This window comes from Prinia subflava, chromosome 1 (genome assembly GCF_021018805.1).
Source record: "Prinia subflava isolate CZ2003 ecotype Zambia chromosome 1, Cam_Psub_1.2, whole genome shotgun sequence".
NCBI classification, from domain to species: domain Eukaryota; kingdom Metazoa; phylum Chordata; class Aves; order Passeriformes; family Cisticolidae; genus Prinia; species Prinia subflava.
The window spans coordinates 113294642-113320664 of record NC_086247.1 but is presented as its reverse complement, the minus strand read 5'-3'; the positions used below and the strand labels follow the sequence as shown (position 1 = coordinate 113320664).

Genomic DNA, 26023 nt, shown 5'->3' with positions numbered 1-26023 from the left:
GAGAAAGTAAACTCAGCAGCTGGAAGAACAAAGGGTAGGAACTGTAGCTGAAGAAACATGTCTTCCTTGAAAGCTGCGGCTTCCTTGAACTGCAGCTATGAAAAGAGCTTAAGAAGAAATATTTGCATAGAACAAACCCTGATGGAGTAGTCAGACATTTTAGACAGAATGGGTTAACATACTATTACCATGTACTTCATTGTTAGTACAGATAGACAAGGCTCCATGTTTACTCTCAGGGAATATTTACATAGATTCTCTTCAGCTTGAAACATTCTCTAATCAAATAGTTTTCTTTTCAAAAGCCAAGAAATAGAGTGCTATATATAGAAAGGTATTGAAAAAACAAGAGAAATTTGCAATTCTGCTGCAAATCAGTCTTCTGCTTCAAAATAAAAGGGGAAAAAAATCCCAGATCATTGTTTCTACAGAATATTCGTAACACTGTGCTTTATGGAAGAGGCAAAATGACTTCTTCATCTTGCAGATTTCCCTGAAATCAATCATATCTTGATATATCACGGCACTTCTGTCCATGTCATAATACCACTGAGTGAAATGAGGTACTGTGTGATAAAAAGTTAGCTTTCAAGAAAGTGACACTGTAGTGTTACCACTGCCCTTGATATGAAAGGTCATCATGCCCAAAAAATGTTAAGATAATATTGTCTGAATTCAAGTGGGAAAAGGTAAAACATTTATGCTGAAAGATGGCACACTGTTCCTTGTGCATTCTTGCAGATAATAACATGAATTTTTCTATCTCACTAAATATAGATTAGTCTAAGTCATGGATAAACTCACATTTTTGAAAATTGACTTACTTTGTGAAAATGTATTTAATTATGGAACATACTTCAGGAACCCTGTAATGATCTAACTTGTAGGTTGTGTAATTCACCGTGCAAATGACAGTGGGGTAAAATCTTCACTCCGTCAAAGTCTCCCACTGATTTGAGTGAGGCTAAAGTTAATCCTGGAATTTAGAACCATAGCTGAATGCTGACTCCTGTCTTTGCAGAATTATCAATACAGTATTTCATTACCAGCTGACTTTCTTTTTGTAAAGAAGTGCTATCTGGTATATTTTTCCTGTATGTCAAACCAAACAGGTTGTTAATTTGTTTAGCTTTGCTTGTAGTCATGAAGGTTTCATTCTAGTGTATCTATGGCATGAGCACATTTTTAGTGGGTACCAACGCAGGTTGGGCATAGAAGCTGGATTTTCAGTTCAAATAAGATTTTGGAAGTTCAGATCAGCCCCCCAGGTGAGGATCCTGGCTATTCTGACCTGAGACCTTTCATCACAGTATATCTTGCCTGCCTGTGGACTGTGCCGTGGTGCTTAGCAAAGCTCTAAACAGAGGCACAGAAGAACCGGAGAAAAAGTTAAGTTTGCATGTGCTGAAATGATGCAGCATCCAATAATTTTGAAATGTGATGTTTCAAAGTTATTAATTACGTTTTATGATGATTAAAAGTCACTTTCTGAGTCTGCCCAATCATGGAAATAGTCAATCTAAAATAAGTACATTCATTCAAAAAGCAATCAGAAGTAAAGACTGAAGATAGGCAGCTATTGTCACGTTTTTCTTCTAAATGGGTATGATTAGCAGTTTTATAGTACTGCAGGTGGCTACTTAATCATTTAAAACCTGGAGAACTTCAAATGTTCTTGGATCAAAATTATCTCAGTTATGTCTGGTGACATAAACAGCCTCCCTTAGAGTATGTGTGTACAAAACTAGCTCCGAGTGAAAGTTAAACCATGTAAAAATTTCCTCTCTTCTGCATCCTTCAAAAGAAACTGAGCAAATTTTCCTGAATCTTTCCAGAGCATTTCACTGTGGCCTGAGCCAACTGTGCCTGGGTACACCCCAGGGGAAATTTTGGGGAGGAGAGTTACAAGCAAGGGGCCAGAGAAGGGAAACTTTAGACTCTGACTGTGGCTTCATAAAGGCCAGTCCATGCTATAAACTCTGCACATCTGCCTGTGGCTCACCCTTGGCCCATGCTTGTTACTTCAAGGCTGTATGTATTACCTGCCCTCGGACTCGCTGTGGGAGCTGGCGTTCCACAGGGCTCACACTGCCGCGGTTCCGGCAGGAGTGCTTCTGTTGGCACCAGCGAGCAGAAGCTGAGACTAAACACAGCCTGTCCTAGAGGAGAGAGAGAAATGAGAAGAAATAGGAGGGGACAGAAATGCTTACTAAATGTAGGATATTGGGAAAAAGGAAGCACTTCTTTAGATGTGAAGCTTTGAGTTCCATCTGTCGTAATATTGCCTGTTAAAAGAGGGAATGACACCGTGATGCCCTTGCACAGAATTCCATCACAACACTTACATTTGTAGATGTTTCTCTTAAATACTTGTTGCTGGGAGTCATTTAATGATTTCAGCAGCTGATCTTTCATTTTAAAAATGTAAGTGTATTCTTCAGAGCTTAGAACAAAATCATAGACCTTCATCCTTAAAAAAAAAAATCAGCAAGATGAAACAGAACAAAACAAAACAAAAACCAAAACAAGTGGAAAGAAATCCACAGAAACTGAATTTGAAGACTTATTTCAAGATATAATTTTAAAGTTGATATCTTAGGAGTTTGGCAAACAACATTAATGGTGTGGTTGATGGTATGAGTAAAAAGCAGAGCAGATATAGTAAGAAGGTCTTCGAGGGAGGCTGGAATTACTAGATAGGGGATTACATTGAGAGCATGGAGGGAAATATTTATCTTCATCCTGAAGAAGTGTTGCCACTTATAAAGAGGTAACTGTATGTGCTGGAAGACCTGGCTTTCCACAGGCCCACAAAGAATGAGTTCCAGATGTTAAGGTGGGAAAAGATAAAGGAATGACAAAATCACAGTGGCGGCAAAGCAGCGTTGCTGTTTTGCTAAATAAAAGGAGGGCTATTTAGAGAGAGATTTCTGAGGATCAGTGATGTTGCTACTTTGGAGAAATAGAAGTGTCAGCAGCACTAGGGGATAAAGAGCATTCAGGCAGTTTAGGGATGGATTTGTGAAGAGGAAAAGTGTTCTTCCTTATTCAAGGGTTTAAGTGAAGGTAGCTGAAAAGGTGCTATAATTTAGCTTGAATAAATCCATCACCTGGGATGGTAGTACAGGCTTGGATATTATAAGGATCATTCCTACTTTCAGTCAGAAGAGTGATCTGTCACATCCTGTATCTTACCAAGGAAGTTGCTTTGTATGTGAGTATCTCAGGTGAAACTGGAAATCCCAAACGTGCTCCAAAGACTTTGCATGATACCTAAAATATTCCGATGCCTGCAGTGATGCATTTCCATTGAATTTTCCATTACCTGGAAAAGCCTCAGAGCAACGCTGCAGGGTGGTGGAGTGGTCTGTGTGGGGTGTATCTCTGAGACCCTCACATATCCATCTGCTCTTGCAACCTGGAAAAATGTTGGTGGACTTTGTATAACCCTAAGAAAATTGACAGGCATGAAACAGCACTTTCAGGGAGAAGCAAACTCCAGGGAAGGACAGATGGGTCAGGATCCCTAGACAAATACAGTGGGACTCTGTAAGATGAAAATGAATATGCAGCTCTGAAAGGTGATGAGGGAGGAAACTGGAAGGTTGGGAGGCATCAGATAATTTGGCTGAGTAATTTGCATAATCCAAGCCTGAGGTACCATGAGTTTAATTGAAGAATTCCTTGGGCTTTGAAAAAGGGAGCAAGGAGATATTGGTATATACCTTGGGGAGGGACTTAGCTGGTACCACTGAATCAATGAAATAAAATTGCTTTTTATAACCCCACAATAAAATACCATTCAAGTATTATTTAAGTATCTTCCCTAAAGAGATAGTAGTATTAATAATACCATACACAGGTTTGTCACACTCAGCTGAACAGCAGAACAAGCATTTTATGGGTCCTTTTAAATGATAAAGTGCAAAGAAAGAGCTAGAAACCACTAACTTTATTTTGTTTGCTGTCTTGTAACTTAAAACGACCTTGCAAGATTCCTCCCCCAAGCGACATTTTACAACGAAGTCATAAGCTTCTGAAAACAGAAATTTATGATGGAAATGCTGACAGTCAGACAGTCAAGTATTGCACTGCTGGCGGGCACCCGTATAATACTTAACCTGAGACTGTGAAGACAGTAGCATAAATCAACCCAGCTCTAGGTGGAAATGACTGTTTGTTCATACTATTCTTTTCTAGTAACATGAGGAAATTTGTACAACACAAATTGTCATAAAAGAATGTTACGGTGCTGTTCCCAGCAAATGACCAAGTCAGGAGATTCTCAATTAGCTGTCACCTCAGAGCAAAGGTGCACATCGCGGAGATGCTTCTGTCCCTTTGTGACCTGGCTGGGGGGGTCTGTAGTGAGGCATTTAAACACTCTGCTGTTGGGAGTTTGGGCCTCATCCTCATCTTTCCCCTACCTTATTCTTTTGGAAGAGCTTCCAATGGGTTGCTTTTCTTTGCCTGCCTCTCTCTTTTACTAAACGTAGCTCCTGCTTGTCCGCATTTTATATGGCTTAAATTTAGTCTTTGGAAATAATATTCAGCTCGGCAACTGGAAGGGAGCAACAGAAACTAGGAAACAAGATTTTTAGCCATCACAGGACCATTATACTATTTATAGAATTTTTGCATGGATTTCAGTAGAAATGATTATGCTCCAGTTTCCACTGAAGTAAAATGAGAGAGATGAGGCTTTAATTTCTATGTTTTTGTGGTTTTTTTTCCTTAAAGGAAGCCATGCATCTTTCAGAGGTTTTCAGGGTAATATAGGTGTAATGAAGTTATTTCTTGTGACCCAAAGAAGTTTCTCTATGGAAAGCACTGCAAATACAGATACTGTAGGGCAGACATACTTGGGCAGCTCACCTTAGCATAATGGGTGATGCTGCAAGGTATAGAATGATCCACATCTCGAGAGGAAAGGAAAAGAGTAGTTTCTGTAGATTTTTTGTATCTATCTGAGAAAGCAAACAGCCTCCTGTTGTTCAAGCAGACAGTTGAAGAAAACACAGGCAAGACGTGTTGGGAAAAGATATAATTTGTGAGCAATGAGGAGAACTTGTCAAAATAAATGTCTTCTTAGGCTGTGAGTGGCAAAAGGAATAGCTTTTTTTCCAGCAGAAAATAGATTCAAACCAAAAAACACAAACATCTTGAAGCAATCTCTTCTGAAAACTGAAAAATCGGGGAGATAAGATACCTAAGTCTGTTTACAGGGGAGGAGGAAATCACAGGTTGCAGCCATATCAGGATCTTAGAATGCCTGGAATTAAATTACCAAAGTAAATTTAAAATACTAGTGAATGTGTTTCCATGGAAGGATGAAAAGCATAGGAAACCTCATGCTAATCAAAACTATCTTGTAGCTTTAGAGTATTTGAGACCTGAAGATATTTTTTTACATTTTTTCACATCTTTTATATCAAAGGCAATTGAAATACTGCCTGTTACCTAATATTGCAGTAATACTGGTGTCTTACTAAAACTAGAGGTTCAGAAATTATTGAAAGACATCAGCCAGAAAAAAAGGACCACCTCTTTTCTATCTAATGTTTGCCAATGGATCATCTTCCTAGCAGTTAAACATTTCTGCCTAATTTCTCTTTCGAATTCATCTCTCACAACTTTCTCAGGAAGAGTCAAGAAGTCCTTGCTCCCTAGTTTATTCTCCCCACAAAGGCAGTGCTGTCAGACTGCCCCTCTAGTCACCCTCTTGATATGCTAAAGAAATTCAGTTCTCTGGTGTGTATTCTAACTAGTCTCCATTCTCTGGGCTCCCATCACAGTATAATACTGTTACTACCTACCCATTTCCATCTTTGCAAAATGCCTTAAATAATAAGGAAACATTGTTATCAAAGATTTATAATTCCTGCTTTTGTAAATGCAAACAATAGTCATATGTTGATTATAACATAAATGTGGTAGTAACAATTTAATCTTTAAATATTTATAAAAAAATATAGTCCTGATTATCATTTACATTATTACTATTAAGCAAAGTGACTATAGAATATATGTAAACCAAACCCACACTTTTCCACTAAGTGGTAATTACATAGTACTGAACATTTCTCAGGTAATAATTATGTAATCACCATGTTATTCCTTGTATAAAAATTGTATTAAGTTGTTTCTTGACACTGCATCAATCTTTATAAAAAGCATGTATAAGAGATTTAGGGGAGATTAAAATATCTTCCTCTTCCTCTTCCTCTTCCTCTTCCTCTTCCTCTTCCTCTTCCTCTTCCTCTTCCTCTTCCTCTTCCTCTTCCTCTTCCTCTTCCTCTTCCTCTTCCTCTTCCTCTTCCTCTTCCTCTTCCTCTTCCTCTTCCTCTTCCTCCCCTATAACTTCTAACAACACATAATGACTACTTTGGTTCCATTGTGGTCTTTAGAGTGTCGTATAATGTAAATTTTATATTATAGAATTAATTATTTTTATTATTTTATAATAGAATTATATAAAGTTTATATATATAAAGTACATATATATATTTTTATATATATTTTTATATATATATTTATATATATATATAAAGTTGATTATATAATAGCAAGATGTGCACATCAAAGTATCTGGTTCTGATGCTTGTTTAAGTACCCACTGTTTTGGATTTGTTTGGATTTTTTTCTTTTACTTTTCACATTGAAATATCTTTAGTTTACAAATTATAGCTAAAAAAACAAAAAAAAAATCTTCAGGTTTGTTTGGGTTTTTTTAAATTTACTTCTTTTCAAATTGGATAGAATATAGAGAGTCTTATTATTTAGTTTATATTTGGGAACCCTACAACTTGGTTTCCAGAACTGGGAGATATATAGACACAGGTAAAAATAAATTATCATGGTTTTATTAGTTCCTTACATCATTATCTCTACCTTTAAAAAATTATAAAAGTCTATGGTTTTGGTAATTATTTTTTTCTGCAATGCACTTGCGGGTTCAAAATACTATTCAGATCCAGTATAGTTATCTCCAAATTGCATTTAAACGTGAATTATTATTTTAGATCCTCTTAGGATCAACACCAAAAATATACAGTTAAAAAAGGAATTTGAAAGTGATACTTCACAAATATTCAAATCAGAACCAAATTTCTATTATCATGTGAAGCTGGTTTTTTTCTTCCCTTTCCAGCAGGAATGTTGAATATCTATATCTGTCAGTAGAAGGTTTTGAAGTATCTAGGGTCTTTATCTTTTATGCAGAATATTACATTTTTTTTCATATTTTTGTTCTATCAATTCTGAAAAGAATGCCAATATTAAAAAATGTATTTAAGTATGTTCTTCTCCCAAGTTTACCTGTGCTCAGGTGACATTCTTTTACAGAAAAATCTTTTAACGTGTAAAAATTCCATTAGTGATATTTTTATCAAATACCAGTCTCAAGCAACATTTTGAAACATCGCCAGCTCATAGAGGAAGAATAATTCAAAGCACATTCTACAATAGAGGAGTGCTGCAACTTTCTGAAGGAAAAGTAGGAGGAATTTATTAATGTGAACCTAAAGAAAGTGTATTTTTGGGGCCTCTGCCCAGAAACAGCTCGTCTTTATGGATAAAAGAAGAAGAGGGGTAATGTGTGAATCAATGGTTTTGATAATCCTCTCCTCTCCTCTCCTCTCCTCTCCTCTCCTCTCCTCTCCTCTCCTCTCCGAACCTCTCCGAACCTCTCCGAACCTCTCCGAACCTCTCCTCTCCTCTCCTCTCCTCTCCTCTCCTCTCCTCTCCTCTCCTCTCCTCTCCTCTCCTCTCCGAACCTCTCCTCTCCTCTCCGAACCTCTCCTCTCCTCTCCGAACCTCTCCTCTCCTCTCCGAACCTCTCCTCTCCTCTCCGAACCTCTCCTCTCCTCTCCGAACCTCTCCTCTCCGAACCTCTCCTCTCCGAACCTCTCCTCTCCGAACCTCTCCTCTCCGAACCTCTCCTCTCCGAACCTCTCCTCTCCTCTCCTCTCCGAACCTCTCCTCTCCGAACCTCTCCTCTCCGAACCTCTCCGAACCTCTCCGAACCTCTCCGAACCTCTCCTCTCCGAACCTCTCCGAACCTCTCCGAACCTCTCCTCTCCGAACCTCTCCGAACCTCTCCGAACCTCTCCGAACCTCTCCGAACCTCTCCGAACCTCTCCTCTCCGAACCTCTCCTCTCCGAACCTCTCCTCTCCGAACCTCTCCTCTCCGAACCTCTCCTCTCCGAACCTCTCCTCTCCGAACCTCTCCGAACCTCTCCGAACCTCTCCGAACCTCTCTGAACCTCTCCGAACCTCTCCTCTCCGAACCTCTCCGAACCTCTCTGAACCTCTCCGAACCTCTCCTCTCCGAACCTCTCCGAACCTCTCCGAACCTCTCCGAACCTCTCCTCTCCGAACCTCTCCTCTCCGAACCTCTCCTCTCCTCACAGAAGATGAACAGTCAGGCATTTCCCCTGCCAGTGTTACACATAAATTACTGTCTTCACCCAGAGTTTGGCTTTATGATGTTATGTCATATATGCGTTGTCTGTGGTTTTTTGTAAAGTCTGTCTTTGCGGGTTGTTTTCTTAACATTGTAATCCTTAATAATTGTTGTTTAATCCTCTCTGTTCTTCTCCAAATCCTGTGATTCATTTCTTTAAGGTTCAACTTGTGTAGGTGCCTGACACAGGCATTGACACCTAAGTGGTTAATATTGGTTAGAATTTTGACTAAACTGAAACCAGGGTCTTGTTGTGGCAAGAATCAGACAATTTTGTTAATATATCTAGTTGCTCTGTACCCTTAATTTCTCCCAGTCAGTGAGTGAGCTAATCACCCTGAAGAACTCAAACTGAAAGGGTTATTTCTAAGAAAAGGGCTATTGTGGACATTTATAATTCAGGTTTTGGTGGCCCTGGGGAGGACACCTTCCTGATTAGTGAGTGGCTGCCTGGCCAGCCTGTGCCCGGCCGGGGGAAGGCCACCCCCAGAGGCAGGAGGTGCAGAAAGCACACGAGAGCTCAGGTGGGGTGGCAGAGGATGGATGCAGTTGTTACTCAGCAACACGTCCGAGGGGAACGTGCATAGAGGGCTTTGTCTGTTGTGCTGCCTTTCCAGGCTGAGTCGATAGCGCCGGTGTCGGTTTCAAGCGAAGCGTGTGCCAGATTACAGATAGCCAGCAATGGCGTTTGAGAGCCGCTAATTGTGAAACTTGAGAGGAAAATGGGCACATTCTTTCTCAGAGTGCTGTTCGAGTGATGGGCTCTTTATCCCAGAACACTGTGGGTTTCGCTTTTATTCTCTTCCCACATAAAACGCATGAAGTGCACTGAGTCTCTTTCATTTAGCAGCTTATATATTGCATTCTTTGCAGGGATTGCTTTGGCTTGTTAAAACGTACCCCATGTATTAAAATGAAATTGTCACTGCTGTGTGGTGCAACATAACATGGTTTGACACCAAGTGCCTGCAGCTACAGAAAACAGACTTTTATTGCATTTATTCTTTCAGAGACGAGAGTCTCTAAAGGCTCAGCGCAGACATTCCCTTAGTTAAATCTGAATGAAGCCAAAGTGAACAATCTAAGTCACTGTCTTTGTGCTTGTAGAAGTAGCCCAGCCCACGATACACAGCGATACAGCCTGGAAAGGGAAAGTTTTAATAACTTCACCTGAAACAACTGGACAATAGACTGACTTCCTCAAAGAATTGAATGGACAAGCAGAATTTTTTAGGGTTTTGGGGTTTTTTGGTGGTGTGGTGTGATCCTTTGGACTCTGGCAAAATTGTATCCTGGGAGACAAACTGCTGCTGTATGTGAACCACTCTCTCCCCAAACTGTGTGACGGGAAGGGTAGTGGATAAATTAATTTAAAACTGTCTCGACTGGTGAGAAGTAAGCAATATATATGTCAGCAGAGTTATTTTGTGGAGACTACCTGGAGGTAGGTACTGGTGTATTGAAGGAGCATTGAACATGGTTTTTAAACACAACTTTTCTAGGAAATTACTAGCTTTCCATTTCTCTCTTTCCTCTTTTCAAAGTTTCTAAACTCCCTCTGTAGCAAAGTTAACTCTTTTTCTGGATTTGTATGCAGTTAATTTAGAAGATCTGAAACAATGGTGAGTTCCCAGATGTGGTATAACCATGGTTTGGAATTTGACTAGTAACTTTATATTCCTAAAAATTCTTTTAAAATACAGTACATTTACTAATTCACTGTTAATGTTTTGATGTCTTGATGCTGAAAGTTATCCTTAACTCACAGAAGATGAACAGTCAGGCATTTCCCCTGCCAGTGTTACACATAAATTACTGTCTTCACCCAGAGTTCGGCTTCATGGTGTTATAGTCATATGTGCATTGTCTTTGGTTGTACTGTAAAGTCTGTCTTTGCAGGTTGTTTTCTTAACATTGTAATCCTTAATAATTGTTGTCTAATCCTCTGTGTTCTTCTCCAAATCCTGCGATTCATTTCTTTAAGCCATTTGAAGTTATTTTGGGTGCATAGTGAGCATGGAAACGTGTCCGTTGCTTTTCCAAGCAGCACGTGAGAGCATAAAGAGTGTCCTTGTTCAGGGTGATGCCCTGGAGCCAGAAGGGGACTGTTCATTGACAGGGCCGTGGCTCAAACACAGCTGGGAGTACAGCTGCAGGCAGGGAGGGTGGCAGGTCCTCCTCCAGAGCCACATTCTGCCCTAATGGGCTCAACCAGTTTCTCTGCAGAAATCAGCAACAACAGCTTTGAAGATTTCTCTCAGCATCTGTGCTTGTCCTTTTTTTTCTCTCCTTCTGCTTTCTGGTTTTTTGCTGACTGAGTGCTTCCATAACAGTCTAGTAACACATATTGCCTCTACCCATATCCCACTCTCTTCTCTTTTCCAGAATGGAGTCTACAGAAAAATGTGAAGTAGTAATTCAACATTTTAATGGCAAATATCTGAAAACCCCACCTGGTCTACCAGGTAAGTCTAGCCATCATTGTGAAATCTAAAATTCACTGAAAAGTTTAAAATCCAGAAATACTGGAATTTATCTTGAGGGTGGCTTAAATTACTACCCCTGCTAAGAAGGCATATAACTTCCCTAGCTGAAGCCTATCCATAGCAACTTTTTCTTCCCCAGTTTGTGTGTTTTAAGCATTTATGCCTGACAGCAGCAAATTTAAGAACATATAAAATTTGTGTTGTCTCACTGTGTTTTTTTCCTTTTGAATGTTGTTTTGGGTTTTGGTGGTTTGTTTGTTTTTTTTTTCTCCAGTTAGTATAGAGGCGACATAATTAGATGCCAATGATTTTCTAACAAACTAGGAATATAACTTATACAAGAATATAAGCCTAGCTGCCTCATTATTGATTATAAAATATCCAGGATTTCAGGCTGTACAAGCTTTATATTCATTCAGCAGTAGCTGTTAATACTGAGAATATTTCAAATATTAAATTATTTTATATAATTTTTTTCTTACCATAACTTAATGAAGTCTTGACATTTTCTCACAATACCCATAGAACACATTCGCTGGTGTGTGTCTGTGCCACATTGAAAGCCAAGTTCCAGCTATTATTTTGCTTTTCAAATCTTTAGCTATCATCGGTGCGTTTATCAGCTGTGCAAAGTTTAGTGATCAGTTGCTTGATCCTTACTGCTTGACAAGACCTCTCCAGGGCCACAGATTTGCAAGGATTTCTCTTCTGGGTTTTCTTAGGGGCTGCATTAAATGAACAGGAAATACTTGCAAGAATTGTGTCCAAAGTTGTTATCTCCCCCCTTTTTTTTTTTTTCCCAGCTTCCTTTAAACTATTTCCTTTTTTGGTTACTTTCATTAAATCTCTTCTTATTCATGGCCTGGTTCTTTATGCAGAAGATGTACTAAATACTCTAATTAAAAGAAAGCCATCTGCACAGCTACAGTGTACAGTAATTGAATGCTGCAATGTACATATAAATTTTAGTTGGATCACCTTCATGAAAGAATATAAAGCTTTTAGTACAAGCTGCAAGACCCCATTTTAAGACTGCCTTTTCAAAAGAAGTCACTTACAGTTTTTCTCAGGACCAGCTAATGAGTTACACCACCAACTTTATCAAGTACAAACTTGGGCTGTGTAGAACAATGGGCTGAGCAACACAGGCAAAGAACTTTAACCTTTGGCTTGCCTTTCTGTACACACACTTTGAGTCCCAGCAGTAATCTGTTTAATATCACAGCAACACCCAATGGAAGGAGTGTGAATAGCAAGGAGTCAGTAAGGCTGGCTTTGTCTGTATGAGCCTATGTGCTCCATGGTCACATTCCCAGTTGTCTCAGAGAGGATACATCATTAGATCCAGTATTGAAGTAGAATATTCCTACAGAGACTGCTTGAGACAGAAAGCTAAATGGTAAAGAATGAAAGGTATAAAAAATTCCTTTTTTTCTTCTTTTTTTAATTTTTAAATAATCAGGATATCTACTGGATATTCAATATGAATAATGTCAGAAATCAAAACAGGAGTCTTGATAAGATAGCATGATTATTTACTTCTTGTTATCTCATGTTTCAAGAGATACACTGAAATTGGATTTTAATGGCTATAACTTTTGATGCTTTCTTAAAGGGCATGAATTAGTTCCTTGAAGAAGAAAAGGTGTCCATGTGAAAAGATTGTCTACTATGTTTGTCTCATCATTGTTGTTGTCAGATGCCATTAAGTCACAAGGATTATTTGGGAAGCTATTATATTAAGGGTTTTAATTTACCTGAGTACTGTTCAGATGCAGATATAACATAATGCATCTTGGAAAAAAGTCACTGAACCATTAACTGAACTCACTCAACTATGCACGAGGTATCCATAAGATCCCATTTTATCTTTGAATTTTGAGAGACAGAGTTTGCATCTCTGAACACAAGTCCTTAGAACTTGTCAAAGTATATGTGGTCCACATAAAAGAGGCTGTTTGTTAGAGTAGAGCACTCTTTAAATTCATATTTAAAAGATATGTTGTATTCATTACTCTTCTTCTTAAGAAGCTAGGCACAAACATGATCACCTTAGAAGAAGGATCTATTCAAGGGATCATTTACATTTTATCCAGTGCAAAAAATTATTCATTCATAGTTTCTTCTTCATGTTGTAGATTCCTGTTAAGTCTTGAACTCAGTTTCTACATCCATACATACATCATACATCTGTATTTAAGCCTCTCAGCAAAGATAGAAGTGCCTTGCATGAAACAGGAAGGAAAATCAAGTCTCTTAATGTACTTGGAAAATCACAATTGAAGTCTGAAAAGGATCCTCCCAGCATCTCAGTAATTGGCATAGAAGGAGAATCATCTCTAGTTTATTGCTGTGACCTCCTTATGGATATCAGTTAAAAAATGAAGAACCAGAGAACATTAGCAGAAATATGCAATGCTATCTGTTATTAACCTCTACTACTCAAAGGCCTGATCTTATTGAAAGGGAAAATGGATCAATTCATCAATCCAAGGGTTAAATTACATTGATTTTGGATTTTCAGATGGATTTCTTTCAGGTGTAGCAGTGAACTGAAAGAGTTTTTTGCGTTTATGTCCATACCTCTCATCCGAGCTCTAATATTCTGGTTCAGGTTCACCAGCTCTTAGAAGGTTTCATGAGGCCCATCCAGAACGAAATCAGCCTGGCTGTTGGCCATGTGCTACTGGCCTGAGGCTGTGGAATTTGGTACCGTACAAACCATTTTGGCAGCCCTCCTGCATCCTAGCTTTCCCTGCTGGGTTCCCTGAGATGTGATCCTGGTGCTGTGTCACCATACGCTCTGTGGGACGTATGTTCATGAGATTAGCATGTTTAGAGGATAAAATGCTCATGTGCTACAGGGGCAGATTTGCCTTGTTACGCAGTCGTGGTGGAAGATCTGGAGTAGGCACTTTCACATGATGTTGGGCAGCCCGTTAGAAAGACTGGGAGCCATGGCTCTGGCTTTCATGTCAGAATAAAGCATGGCTATACCTTCCCAAAAAGTCATCTCAAACATTAATTTTGAATACAGAGCTCTTTTTCGACTAGCTTTTTCTTGGCAAATGAGATGTAAATGCAGTTGGATTTTTTTAATTTGTTTTTTGTTGTTGTCAGGCTTGGGTTTGTTTTTTTTTTTTCTTGTTGGAAGTTAGAAAAAAGTTACAAGAGAGTAACTGTTTTGTATCTGGATGTTTGAGTCTAGCCAAGAGTCACACATCTAAGCTGGCCCAGGCCAGCAATGCAGCAGGAAAGCAGTGTTAAAACTGCAAGGAAGGGAGTGCACACAGAGCACTTTGGAGGCACTGTTCTCTGTACCTTCTGAAAGCAAAAACACATCCATCCTTCTTTGACTTTATAATTTCACAGTCTGTTTCTTAAAAATTGTAGAACTGAGCATGTGAATAGCTCCAGAGCCCTCTTCTTCAACCCAGTCATAATGTAAAGATTATTTTCTGTCTCCTTAAACATTTTGATGGTCAGTTGTATAGTGCCTAGGTAAATTGAGCATCACTGTGTCTGTGTTAGTGAATCATTCTCATTAAGGGGCCTTCTCTGTTGAACTCCTTGGCTTCATTCCATTCCAAAAGGAATTGTTCCACTCTCTTGCTTGCTCAACTAATAAGCATTTCATGATGTTCAGTCTTAGATTTACAGTACAAAATAATTGGTTGTCCCATAAATAATTAGTTAATGTCTTTTCTGAAAGAAAGTAATTTTTCAGACTGCGAAAGCACAGTCATCTCCAGAAATCTGCAAAATTTCAATGCTTGGCAGATTCCATGTCAACTTCATAAATATTCTGAGCAGCTTTGAATGAATATGATTTTAGTGGGTTTTATTTGTTAGAGGTTTCTTGTTTTCCCTTTATTAGCACTGCTTTCCTGAGATAAATAGACCTACATGGCCTAGTGGGTATATTTTTATCCTGTAGAGAATTCAGCCCCATGTGAATGAAACTAATGGTATAGACTCTGTACAGCCACACTGAAAGTCAGCAAATGAATTCTGTATCACTCTGCATCTCCATTGAGATGTGAAGAGCATGGCTAATAATGAAGGTAGCTCTCTCTCGGCCTTTCTGTACCGTATTTCTGTATTTTTGTTGGTGAATAGGAGACTTGATATGAAATCCTGCTAATTTTTGACGGTTTTCAATCACTGAATTAAATTAAAATTTCCTAGCTCATCTCTCAGTAACAAGTTGGCTTCTCTTTGGATGGGCAAGTTTAGGGTATGATATTTACACATTTTTTGTTCATGTCTTGGTATCCTTGGATTATTTTAGATAGCTTTATTTTCTCTTTCTGAATAAATGCAAAAATTTATCGAGTTCTTACTTTTCTCTCTGGAATTTCATAGGAACAAGCCTCAATTGCAGTAATTATCCTATGTTGGTATGTCCATTATACTCTCTCACAGAAATTTCTACTTATTGTAGTACTTCCTAAATATCATTTGCTTTGTAGATGCTTTGAGTTGTCAGAGGACATTGGGCCAGTTACTTCCTCAGAGAAAATTTAAAGCAAGTGAGACATGAATGCTACATTACATGGTCAAGAATCTTCCTTTTCTTATTATTAATTTAATTACAGATATCTGACAAAAAGAAAGAAGAGGGAATTATTATCGTTGTGTACATTAAGAACCCCACAAGTAACAAGTGACTGTGTCATTTTGATGACACTGACTTTTACTAGAGGAAAAACTCTTCAATAGAAATTATCTGCAGCAATACAGATGTATTTGCAAATACCTCATATCTTGCTTTAATCATTACTGGGCATGCTTCTATTTCTTCTTCTTGAAAGGGTTCCAAGTGCTGCATTTTTATAGACTCATTTCACCAAAATCAATTGATATTTTCTGCCTCTCTTATTAGCTTAAATATTTCTCTTAGGATGTCTCTCAGGTTCTTCCACCACAGAGAGTAAATTCAAATAGTAACCTTTGATTCAGACAAGTGGACTTAGAACTTGGAATATTCTATTCAGAACAACATGTTTTCTAGGATATTGTCTCTTAAATGGTGATGAGGGAATGGTATTCCAGTTGAGGGTTAACTGTGTACTGGATATTATCAACATTTTCCACTCTTCTTCTCTTAGTATATGAACAAATGCTATCTTGTTAGTCATCAGTGATGCTGTAAATTGTTTTTCTGAGTGAATGAACTTTAAAACTTTTGTTTGATAACTTTTAGACCCTGTCTCTTGGCGCTTTGCCTTCTTTTATTTAATTCTCTGTTCATTTATGTAGATAAAACACTGGAAAAGTCCAAATATTTCTTCTTGGGGCATTTGTGTAGCTGTCTGTGTATATATATATATGTTTTTGACATTTTAAACTAGGTAAAACAGCAGCCAAAACTATAAACCAGGTATTGGTTTGTAGATATCTTAAAACATTTGTTGAATGCTATAGAGAACTCAGAATAAAGGAGATTCTCCCAGATTTTCTTCTGGTAATACTCAGTGAAACTCATTTAGAAAGTTTACCTTTTACATATTGTTATCCACAAAAATTTTCTTTACTAAAAATCCCCAAATTTTCTCACTTATATTCTCAGTTCCTTTCATTTATCTGATACTAATATTTCCTGAGTCTTTTGTATTGTCTACCTGAATTCTAAGAATTTAGTTTGTAAATATTTTAATTGTTATCTTCTGACTGCCCCATATAAATTCTTCCTTCTGGTATCAGAAAATATGATCTTTGTAAAGACCTTCATAAAAATAACCATTTAACAAATTTTCTGTTTCTCATTTTCATTTCTAATTTCAGGCTGTCATTTTTTGTTTCTGTGCTCCGTAAATACACAAACTCAGCTCAATGTTAGCAGAGATTTCTTTTACATCGCGAACCCTCTGAATATTCTTTTAACTTCTGTTGGTTCCATCTTCTTTCAAAGTCTTCATCTTTGACAAGCAGTGAAAATTTTTAACTTCTGCTTGAGCCTTGCTGATGGCCATGAGGCCTCTGTAAGCCCTGTCCTGCTTTGGACCCCGTGTGCTCCCCATGCCCTCAGCAATGTCCAAGTCTCTCTGACAAACAATTCCATGCAGAACGGGCTCTTGGTCCTGCTGCCTGGGTCATGTTGTGTGTTAAGAGGTGCGTGGGTGGTGTGTACAGCTCTCAGGAGAGAGGGTCCCTAGGGAAACAGTTTCATTTTCCAGACATCACACTGACTTTGCAGAATGTGGTCGTAAAGATGGACTTTATAACCAAGGATCTGCAGAATGGGTACTGAGTTATTGGAAAATATAAAACCTTTTACTTAACAAGCAGTTCCCTGTTTAGATCTCACTGGCTTTGGTTTGTGGCTCGTGCAGGCTTCTATGATATGGCCAAAACTTCATCACTGCTCCATGTTCTGCCCACTCTTTTAGAGTCACAGCTGTCAAACACCACCAGCACAGGCTCCTGGCTTCACCCTCCTTCCAGTACTTGGCCAAACATCATTTGTAGTTAATCCAACATGTACCACTTCTTCAGCAATAGATTTCCCATAGCTTTTGACTTCACCTGAGTCAAGTGTTTCTTGGACTTTCAAAGTTTCCTTCCTTCCAAAGACAGCCTTTAAAATCTGATGATACTTGTTTTGCTTCATGGCATTCTTAAGAGTTTCAAATGTGAAGTGTGTCCTTTTGTACTGCTGAACAGGGCAGGGTTCTCTGTTTTTAGCTCCGTTTTTTTGTTTTTTAATTTCTTCAGAATTATGTTTATGTAACCTTCAGTTATCCTTACTGTGCTGACATTCCTGTAGGTGCTTCTGGTTTCATGGCATATATTTCCATACTGTGCAAATGGATGCAAACATCCATTCCAATTTCCTAGGTTTCTTGATCTTAAAGATTGTATATTCTTTTGATTCTTTAAAGGCAAGGGTTGTTTTTCTAAAAAGCAAAAAAGGAGAATTCCTATCTCATTTCCATTTAGTTCAAAAAAGACTCCCTTTGGTTAGGAGGATAAAGAATTATTTGTTTACTCAGTAAACCCCAGTAGTTGGTACACACTAATTTCTTGGAGGAATGAGGGCTGAGCCAATTTGTATTTAAGATATTAAAAGGTGTGTATCAGTGCTAAGTCATGTGATTTGAGCTCATGAGGAAGGCTGTGTGAGAGAACACAGAATGCTAACATCATCTAAAGCCTGCTTTTCCAGAAATACATAAAGTTGTTGATGATGGGGACAGTCTCAAAGATCTGAATGTTACATATTGATTTTGTGTTTCATTTGATCTTGTACTGGTCTGTAAGTTCCTAGGAAAAGAACTGTATCTTTCTGTATTTCAAAAACCTGTATGATCAAATACTGAGTTTTGTAATCTGGCTGTATAATTAAGGAGAAAGTCTTTTGCAGGGTTGAGGGGGGTTGTATTACTTTGTAACTAAAAGTGCATGAGATTGGTTTGTTTGTGATATCACAGTAATTCAGGTCATGATGTATAAAATAGCATTACTACAGTTTGGATTAAAATCTTCCATTTGGTTTATAAGAATGGAAGTTAGAGAACAATATGGCATATAAATGAGAAAAGATTATTCCTTTTTTTTCCTTCCTGCCACAGTAGCACCTGTCATATCTTTCCTAAGATTTCTAAAAGTCTGCAGCATAAACAGAGAACTGCATTCCTTTCTCATTCATAATATCTAGTGGCAATGAACTGTGCCACAGTTTATCTGAACTAATTTCAATATATTCTTTTTTCTTTTATCTCGTGGGCATTTTTTGCTGTTAGGGGTGACTATGTAAATCTTCTAATTCAGAAAATCCATTCCCTTGATGGGAAATGGTGGATATATTTGCTTAAGAACAAAAAAAGTCCCTTCTGTATGCTACTGCTGCATAACCAGCACAGCTGCAAGTGTGTGCACCAAAGTCTATCTTGCCTCATACATCAGCAGGAGAAGTGTCGACAAGTTTCTGGTCCAGGGACAGTGCTGTTCCTTGGATGCACTCATAAAATCCGAGACAAGACAGACGAGCTGCGCAGGTGTTGTGGCAGGCAAAATTTATGAGCCAGAAAGATTCACAGCTTGAATTTCAGATTGTTTAGGTCCAAAGGGCTGGCAGTTTAAAACAAAGCAATGCAAATAAATAAAAACACGCAAATCAGAGCATGGAACAGTGTGGAACGTTGTAAAGTTATTTGTACGTGATTCCGATTTCAGGGAGGAATTCTGCTTCTGCATCAGCTGTGGCCAGCAATGGCACAACTCCTCCTGTTTCTTCCCCTCCTGCATTACTTTATTAGTCCCTCCAGGACACTTTAAATGATGGAGTACATCTGCTTTGCAGACCCTACTGCTGCAGTATAGTGTTGTCACACCTGAGCCAACTAGTTTAAAAGTAATTTAAAAAGCCAACTTGAGCAAGGCTGAGCACAGACTAACCACTTGAGCTCATAGTGTGTTATGCTCAATAATAATAATACCCAGCAAGTAGTTTGCATGATCTCATGTTTTTTAACTGAGGAAAATTACTTCCTTTTCAGGCCTTTCATAGAAAAATTCTTTCTTTCCTCCTCCCTCCCTCACACTTTTTCCCATGCTTACACATTGAACACTTTTAAATTCAAAGTTAGAAAAATTTTTTCAGAAGTTTCAATCTTCTTTATTTTTACCCTCTAAATTCCAACTAAGTTGAACAAAAAAGTTTTACTGAAGCTTAACAATGTGCAAATAGATATTTCTTGACACACTCCTTTAGGCATCCGTATTTCAACCAGAAGTTGAAGCCTCTAGGAATGGACTTTTCAGATGTCCCAATAGAATTGGAGTATTGAATTTTCAAATGTTTTGGAACACCACTGTAAATCAACAAACATCCAGGAGAGGTGCCGTGAAGTGCCCTCAGGTGGCAGACAGCCTTATGGAGGCTCTCAGCTGGGTTTGTCCCATCAGGGCTGGTACAGAGAATTTTCTACAAAGACATTTTCACCAGCAGACCATGTGAAAAATTTGGTAGCTGTAAAGAGAGGATACATATCTGAACTTCTGAGTACTTGTCTGAACAGAAGTCATCCTGAAGGTGCTTGGTGTGTCCTTAAGCATTCCGGGAAAAAATTGGTGCTAATGCCTTTAGGAAGGACTTTGTAGTGAGAAAGTGGATGTCACGAGAAAGGGAAGACACAGCAGGGGAAAAATTGCACAGGGCCTGTCCTCCCTTTGTAGTCTTGCCTTTCTGCCACACTCCCTCCCTCCAAATGTAAACCTGTCCCTGGCACCAGAGGAGCATTGAGGACTTTCTGCAGTCCTTTCCCCCTGAGCATGAAGGGACATGAAGTGTCTGAAGTAACCTGTGAACGTGTTTCCCTTTGAGATTCATCCTGACAAAGTGAGATGAGTGGTATCACAATAGCAGTTTCCATGTTTTGAACACCAGAATCCCCTCTCTCCCTTTTCCATATGTTTTGACTACCAGGAGCCTCTTGCATACTTGAAGTCTCTCTCTTACCCTTCTCCTGGAATGGTGCTACAAAGCACAGAGAAAAGCAGTTCAGCCTTGAAAGCACTGGGAAAGCAGAAGGCTAAGATTCTATTTGATTTTTTTATTTGTTTGCAGCAGCATCAATGTTGTTATTCTGGTCAGCAGTCCTGAGCAGCTGTGAAAGCCCCATTTCTTAGCCATTTCTCTGAGCCTTTCTTGTTTGAATGTCGGCATTTGATCACAGGATCATAGAAAGGTCTTTCCCAGGTTCAATCACAGGAACTTGAAAGAAGGGCAAAGCAGCCTACATTTTACTTGGGCTGCCTCAGTATCTATGATGTGTCTGCAATTTATCTTCTACAATGTAAGAGACATCAAGAGGGAGGGGAAAGGTGATGGATATCTGATTTTACATTTGTGCTTTTTGTTAAAGCTCATTAAAGCAGCATTTCGTTTATAGCCTTTACCCTACCACCCAGTATATAATCTTTCACTATGTAGTATTTTTGGAATTTCTGCCATTCAGCAAAGAAAGAGAAACCAAAAAAAATGAGAGAAAAGGGGCAAAGGAGTAATTTAACTTTTAGATTGCACAGATATGGTAGGAAAAAATAACTTTCAAATGCCAAGTTTAACAATCCTCACTTCACATGAGACTTTTATAATGACAAAAGAAAGCCCCCCTCAAAATCTAAAAAGATACGTATCTCAGTTGTCATGGGTGGCTCTTCAGTTACAGTGTTGTATTACTGAATACAATCAGCATCCTTCTCAATTACTGATTGCACAATTAATTCACTGATTCTGAGCCTTTTTTCCCCCTCTTTTTCCTTCCCTTTCCCTTTTCCTCTTCATTTTCTTTCTTCCTTTTTCCCCCTTCCCTCTTCTCCCCTCTTCACCTCCTCTCCCTCTGTCCCCATTTCAGTGGATACTGTAACTTTGTGACCATATGTGAAGCATTTTGTTTCAGAGCTTATATTATAAAAATTGAAATATGCATTCAAATTGAGAAAATATGACCCAGCAGCTTCCCAACTGTATTCTTGTCTGGATTTCCCCTTCCAACCTCCCCCATGGTAACAGCACCATGAATGAGCACCTGCCCTTCAAAGAAATTCTTCATCATCTGAATTTTACATTACAGTGTAATGAAAACCTCAGCATTTGGAGTTTTCAAAGGAAGCCTGGTAGCATAGGAGTAAATATATTGCAAGAGCCTGCATTTCACTGATGTAGGAGTTAATGTCATTGGTTATTTTCATCTCTAATTTATCTTGTTTCAGACTAGCCTCAAGGGTGGCTCTAATAGAAACCAGGGAAAAGTGAGCTGGATTCTTTGAAAACATTCTTCTTGAATGTGAGCAGTAGCACCAAGAAATTTGCCTTTGCCTTAGGAGGTTTTAATTCCAACAAGTGTGTGGTGGATACAAGTTAAGGTTGAGCAGTTCCTTTTCCATTTGACTTATCTTTACTTTGGCATACTGTATATAATGTAAGAAGAAATAGTCATTGAAAAGCTTAAATTATTTTTTTCTTTTTTTTCTTCTTTTTCTTTTTCTTTTTTGTAATTAAAGTGTTGGTAGGCAGTTTTTCATTTATATCTGTTTTGCCTGTCTGTAATTTCAACCAAATAATCCTTTTGTGTAAAGCATGACCCAGGCTGCTGATACAGTATTGTGTACTAGGAGCTGCATCCAAAGTGGGATTTAATTTTAGTGCTAAGAAAATAAGAGATGTAGATGGGAAATAATATTTGAAGGTGGAAAATATTAAAGATATTGGAATTGGGGTGTGCCTTGAATTTAATTTTCAAGCTTTTTTCCCCCCAGGACATTGCTTTGGAAGCAGTTTGCTGGCTTTGGAAGAGTAAAAAATATTCAGCACCCCTAAAAATATACATAAAGGGTGGTCTGAATCAGGGTTCTGCTGTTCTGATCATTTTGATCATTTTTTTGATCATTGATTCCAGAAGGTTTTTCTGAATGCCAGAGTAGTGACGTAAAGGAGGCTTATTCTGTAAGTGGGTTGCATATTACTCCTTTGGTATCTGGTACTAATTTAACATTTTGCGAATTTTTTGAATTAGTTTGAGTGAGAGAGTCAGTCAGTCCCATTCATTTGCAGGGATACTTAGGTATTGAAGTCTTTTAAGCTTAATTGAAACTATTGACCATTAATCAACATTAATGTAACCAAGTGTATGAAAATTAATAGATAGAGCCAGACATTCAGACCTGGGAAATAAAACTGTTTCTTCATCCAATGAAAACAACTTGGAAGCTGAAAGCTTCTATTTGTCACACAAGAAAGATCAACTCAGGATCAGGAAAAGGATCCACCCTTCCTTTAACTGAAGAGTTTCAAAAAGATGCTAATTATATTGATTTTGATAGTGGTCTTTGTTCAACAGATGTTCTTCTCCTAGGAAATACATGAGGACCACCAACATACTTCAAACAGACCCCCAGAAAAGAGCAGTCACCACATAATGGCTTTCAGTCATCACTGATGTGTCTGAATCAATGGCTAATTTGTTATTTCATTACCATTTCTCATGCATCAGATCCTGTACCTAACAGTGAACATGAAAACACTTCTGCCTGATTGCTGCATATCTTCTAATAACAAACAGACTAAATTCTGTTTATTTTCAAGCTTCTAACCTTTTGCAGGGGAAAAACAATATAGGCAGAGACTAGTGGTAACTGCTGTGCAAGATTGCCACTGTAATTAGCCCATTTTCCAGGAACACAATGATTTCCAAGCAGTCCAGTCTCAATTTGAAACCTGTAATAGTGCCCTAAGGAGGTATTGGGAAAGGCTTTAGCCAGCACAAGTACATTTAATAAAACTAAGTGTGGCTGTCAGAACTTACAAACACTAGTTAAGAACTCACAGTACCTCAGTTACCTAACATAGCTGATGGATTCCAGACTGGGGTCTGTCGATGGTTTGTGTTCAGCATCTAAGAGGGATGTGGCAGGGAAAGATCAGGCAGGGAAAGATGTGATGCCAAGTCCATTGAGATGTCAGTCTTACTACACCTGTGAGCAGAGACCTTTGGAAACTCCAGACATCATTCTTTCTGTGAGAGAGTTCAGCTGTTAGGAATATGGTATGTTTGGTCTTTGGTTTAATCCACAGTTTGTAAATTTTTTTTAGTGTTTCTTAAACTGCTACTTTGTTGGTAAGAACCAGCTTAACCTGTACAATCAACTACTCAGAAAACAGCTGACTGCCTCTCACTTTCCTTGCACCTTGCAGAGTATATCTCAATTAATAAAATGGTTGTCCATCACTCTTCCCTGTTCCCAGCAGGCTCAGTGCAGTGTGTCTTCCCTGCAGCTAGCATTGCCTTGCTGTCACCATCTCTTTTATGCCAACATTTCAAAACTTTCCTCCATAGGTTTTGAGCAGCCTCAGCTGCACTGAACTTCTTGTAAATACAATCCTGCATCTCCATGTGCTGTGCCTGCAGCACTAGATCAGACACCGTCTGCATCTTGTCACTTATCCTCTCCTGAAGGAAGGGCTTTGCTGGATGATGACACAGCACAGATTCCTCCACTCTTGGTAGGCACACTGGGCACAGTGACTTTGACCTAGAGCCTGACTGTTGTGTCCTTTTCTCAGTGCAGTCAAAATTGCTTAATGGTTTAGCCTGTGACAGATTAGACAGCAGAAACCTTCTGTTTTCTGATAACCTCTTTTGATAACAAGTTTGTGTCACTGGAGCTAAATCTGTGTGACAGTTACTTGTGTTGGTATATCCCTTTTGCTCGGGCTTTTCAAGCTCTGATACATGTGAAATACGCTGACTTGAATATGCCTTGCATTGTTGCTTTTTGTAGATAAAGATACAGTCCAACAGCATAGGAAAGTTTGAGTTGTGCTTCCACCTGTCATGCCAGAATTGTTGGCAAGCCCATTTTCCATTAAAGCCGATTATCTCAGGATTCTGTGTGTTTATAAAAATAAAAATTATATATATATATATATATATATATATATTTGGTTTATTTTCCCCCTGAAATCTCATTGATGACCTTGATTGAGAAAGGTTTCTTAGCACATACTTAAATAACCTCTACTCAAATTTTAAATAAATGCTTGATTTTTTTACCTGAATAGCAGTGGCCTCCTGAGTCTGAACCTACTGTATAAAGATTAAAAGAGCATCTGGGTGAGAGAGCAAAGTTCATTCTCTAACATCTGCCAAGGTTTTGAATGATGGTTTTTATTTTTCTCTTAACAACAAATGGAAGTTAAAAACTTTGGATAGAACAAAATCAATTTACCTGAATTGACTGAGCAAGCCAAGAACTCCTCTGAATCACCAAATCTTTAGAGGCATATTGATATCCACTTACAGTAAAAAAAAGTTATGTTCCTTTTATACTCAGAATACTTTGGACATTTTTGCTTGTTCAATATGCATATCTACTTGCATTCAATGTCCCTAGTATTTTACCATCTTACAAATGAATTAGATCACAGGATAATACACAGAAAAATCTTTGGCCATTCTTTGGCAGCGACGGTGACACCAAAAACGAGAAAATATCATGCAGGAGGTTTGGAGTGCTAATAATAACAATAATTAATGCATAGCTTTTTCATATACTTTTTTACTAATGGAGCTCAAAAGAAATCTAGTTTTTAATCCTACGTCTTAGTTCAAGCTCATTAACTCTTCTTAAAGTCAGATTGTGTTCATTTTGATGGTTTTGATGGATTTTATTTTGGTTTTAGTGATTATAAATCTGTTCTCCTAGGTAATCCATTCTAAGGAATTAAGTTTCCTGATATTTTACCATTGTGTGCCGATTTTTGAGACCACTGCTGCCTGCATCTTCCTTCTGCATACTGCTTTCATTTGTTGGCAAATGCTTTTGTGCTGAAATACCTGTCTTTTGGAATTAGATCTCAGCTGAGCTGGATGGGGAATTGAGCCATGAATGTTAACGTTCACTTGCCTTAGTTCATTTTTAGGAGCTTCTGCAATTGAGCTCAGCTCTCAGAAAAGGACTTGTGTTCCTTTCAAGAGGATATCCTTTTGCTCTTGTGGCACTTTAAAGGTCTGTCCCCAGTATCTGCCAAAACCAAAATAACAATTCCTTAGGTATTTCCTGTTTTCTTGTGTTAAGAGCTCAAAAGCATCTGTCAACTTAAAACAGTTCCTCCTCTTCCGTGCTAGCTTTTAAAAGTTGCATCAATCTTAGAAACATCCAGTTTTCGAAAAGTCCCTTTGACTTTGACATCCTGATAGATTTTTCTTTTAATATTTGGTCTTTAGTTTCATTCTTTTTGCTGGGCATTGAAATTTTTTCACTGCTTGTTGCCTGTTTGGAAATCTCAAAGCTCTATTCCAAACAAAAAGACAGTTTTATGATGCTCAGTCTCTTCCTTTGCCAAAATTAGAAACATGCTTAAGGCTTTTTCCAGATTCTGAATTTAATTTCCTGGTTAAAGGACTTCACCTTCTTTTTTTTTCTATTTTTTTTTTCAGCCTTATTTGCCTTTAAATAGTTTGCTTGTTTCCCTGCACAGTGAGATGACACTTCTGAGAATGTCTTTGGGTTTGTGAGCTCACAGGAAGGGGATGCTGGGGAATAAGCACTTAGTGGCATCATCAC

At 38.4% G+C, this 26023-nt stretch overlaps 1 protein-coding gene across 7 annotated transcripts in view; it reads left to right on the top strand.

The window, feature by feature from the left end:
• Positions 1 to 26023, top strand: part of RBMS3 (RNA binding motif single stranded interacting protein 3) — a 706117-nt gene that overhangs the window by 552840 nt on the left and 127254 nt on the right. For all 7 annotated transcript variants that reach the window (XM_063408744.1, XM_063408737.1, XM_063408753.1 and 4 more), the window contains one exon: positions 10851 to 10930. In XM_063408744.1, coding sequence (XP_063264814.1) covers positions 10851 to 10930 — 80 coding nt within the window. The remainder of the gene's footprint in view (positions 1 to 10850; positions 10931 to 26023) is intronic.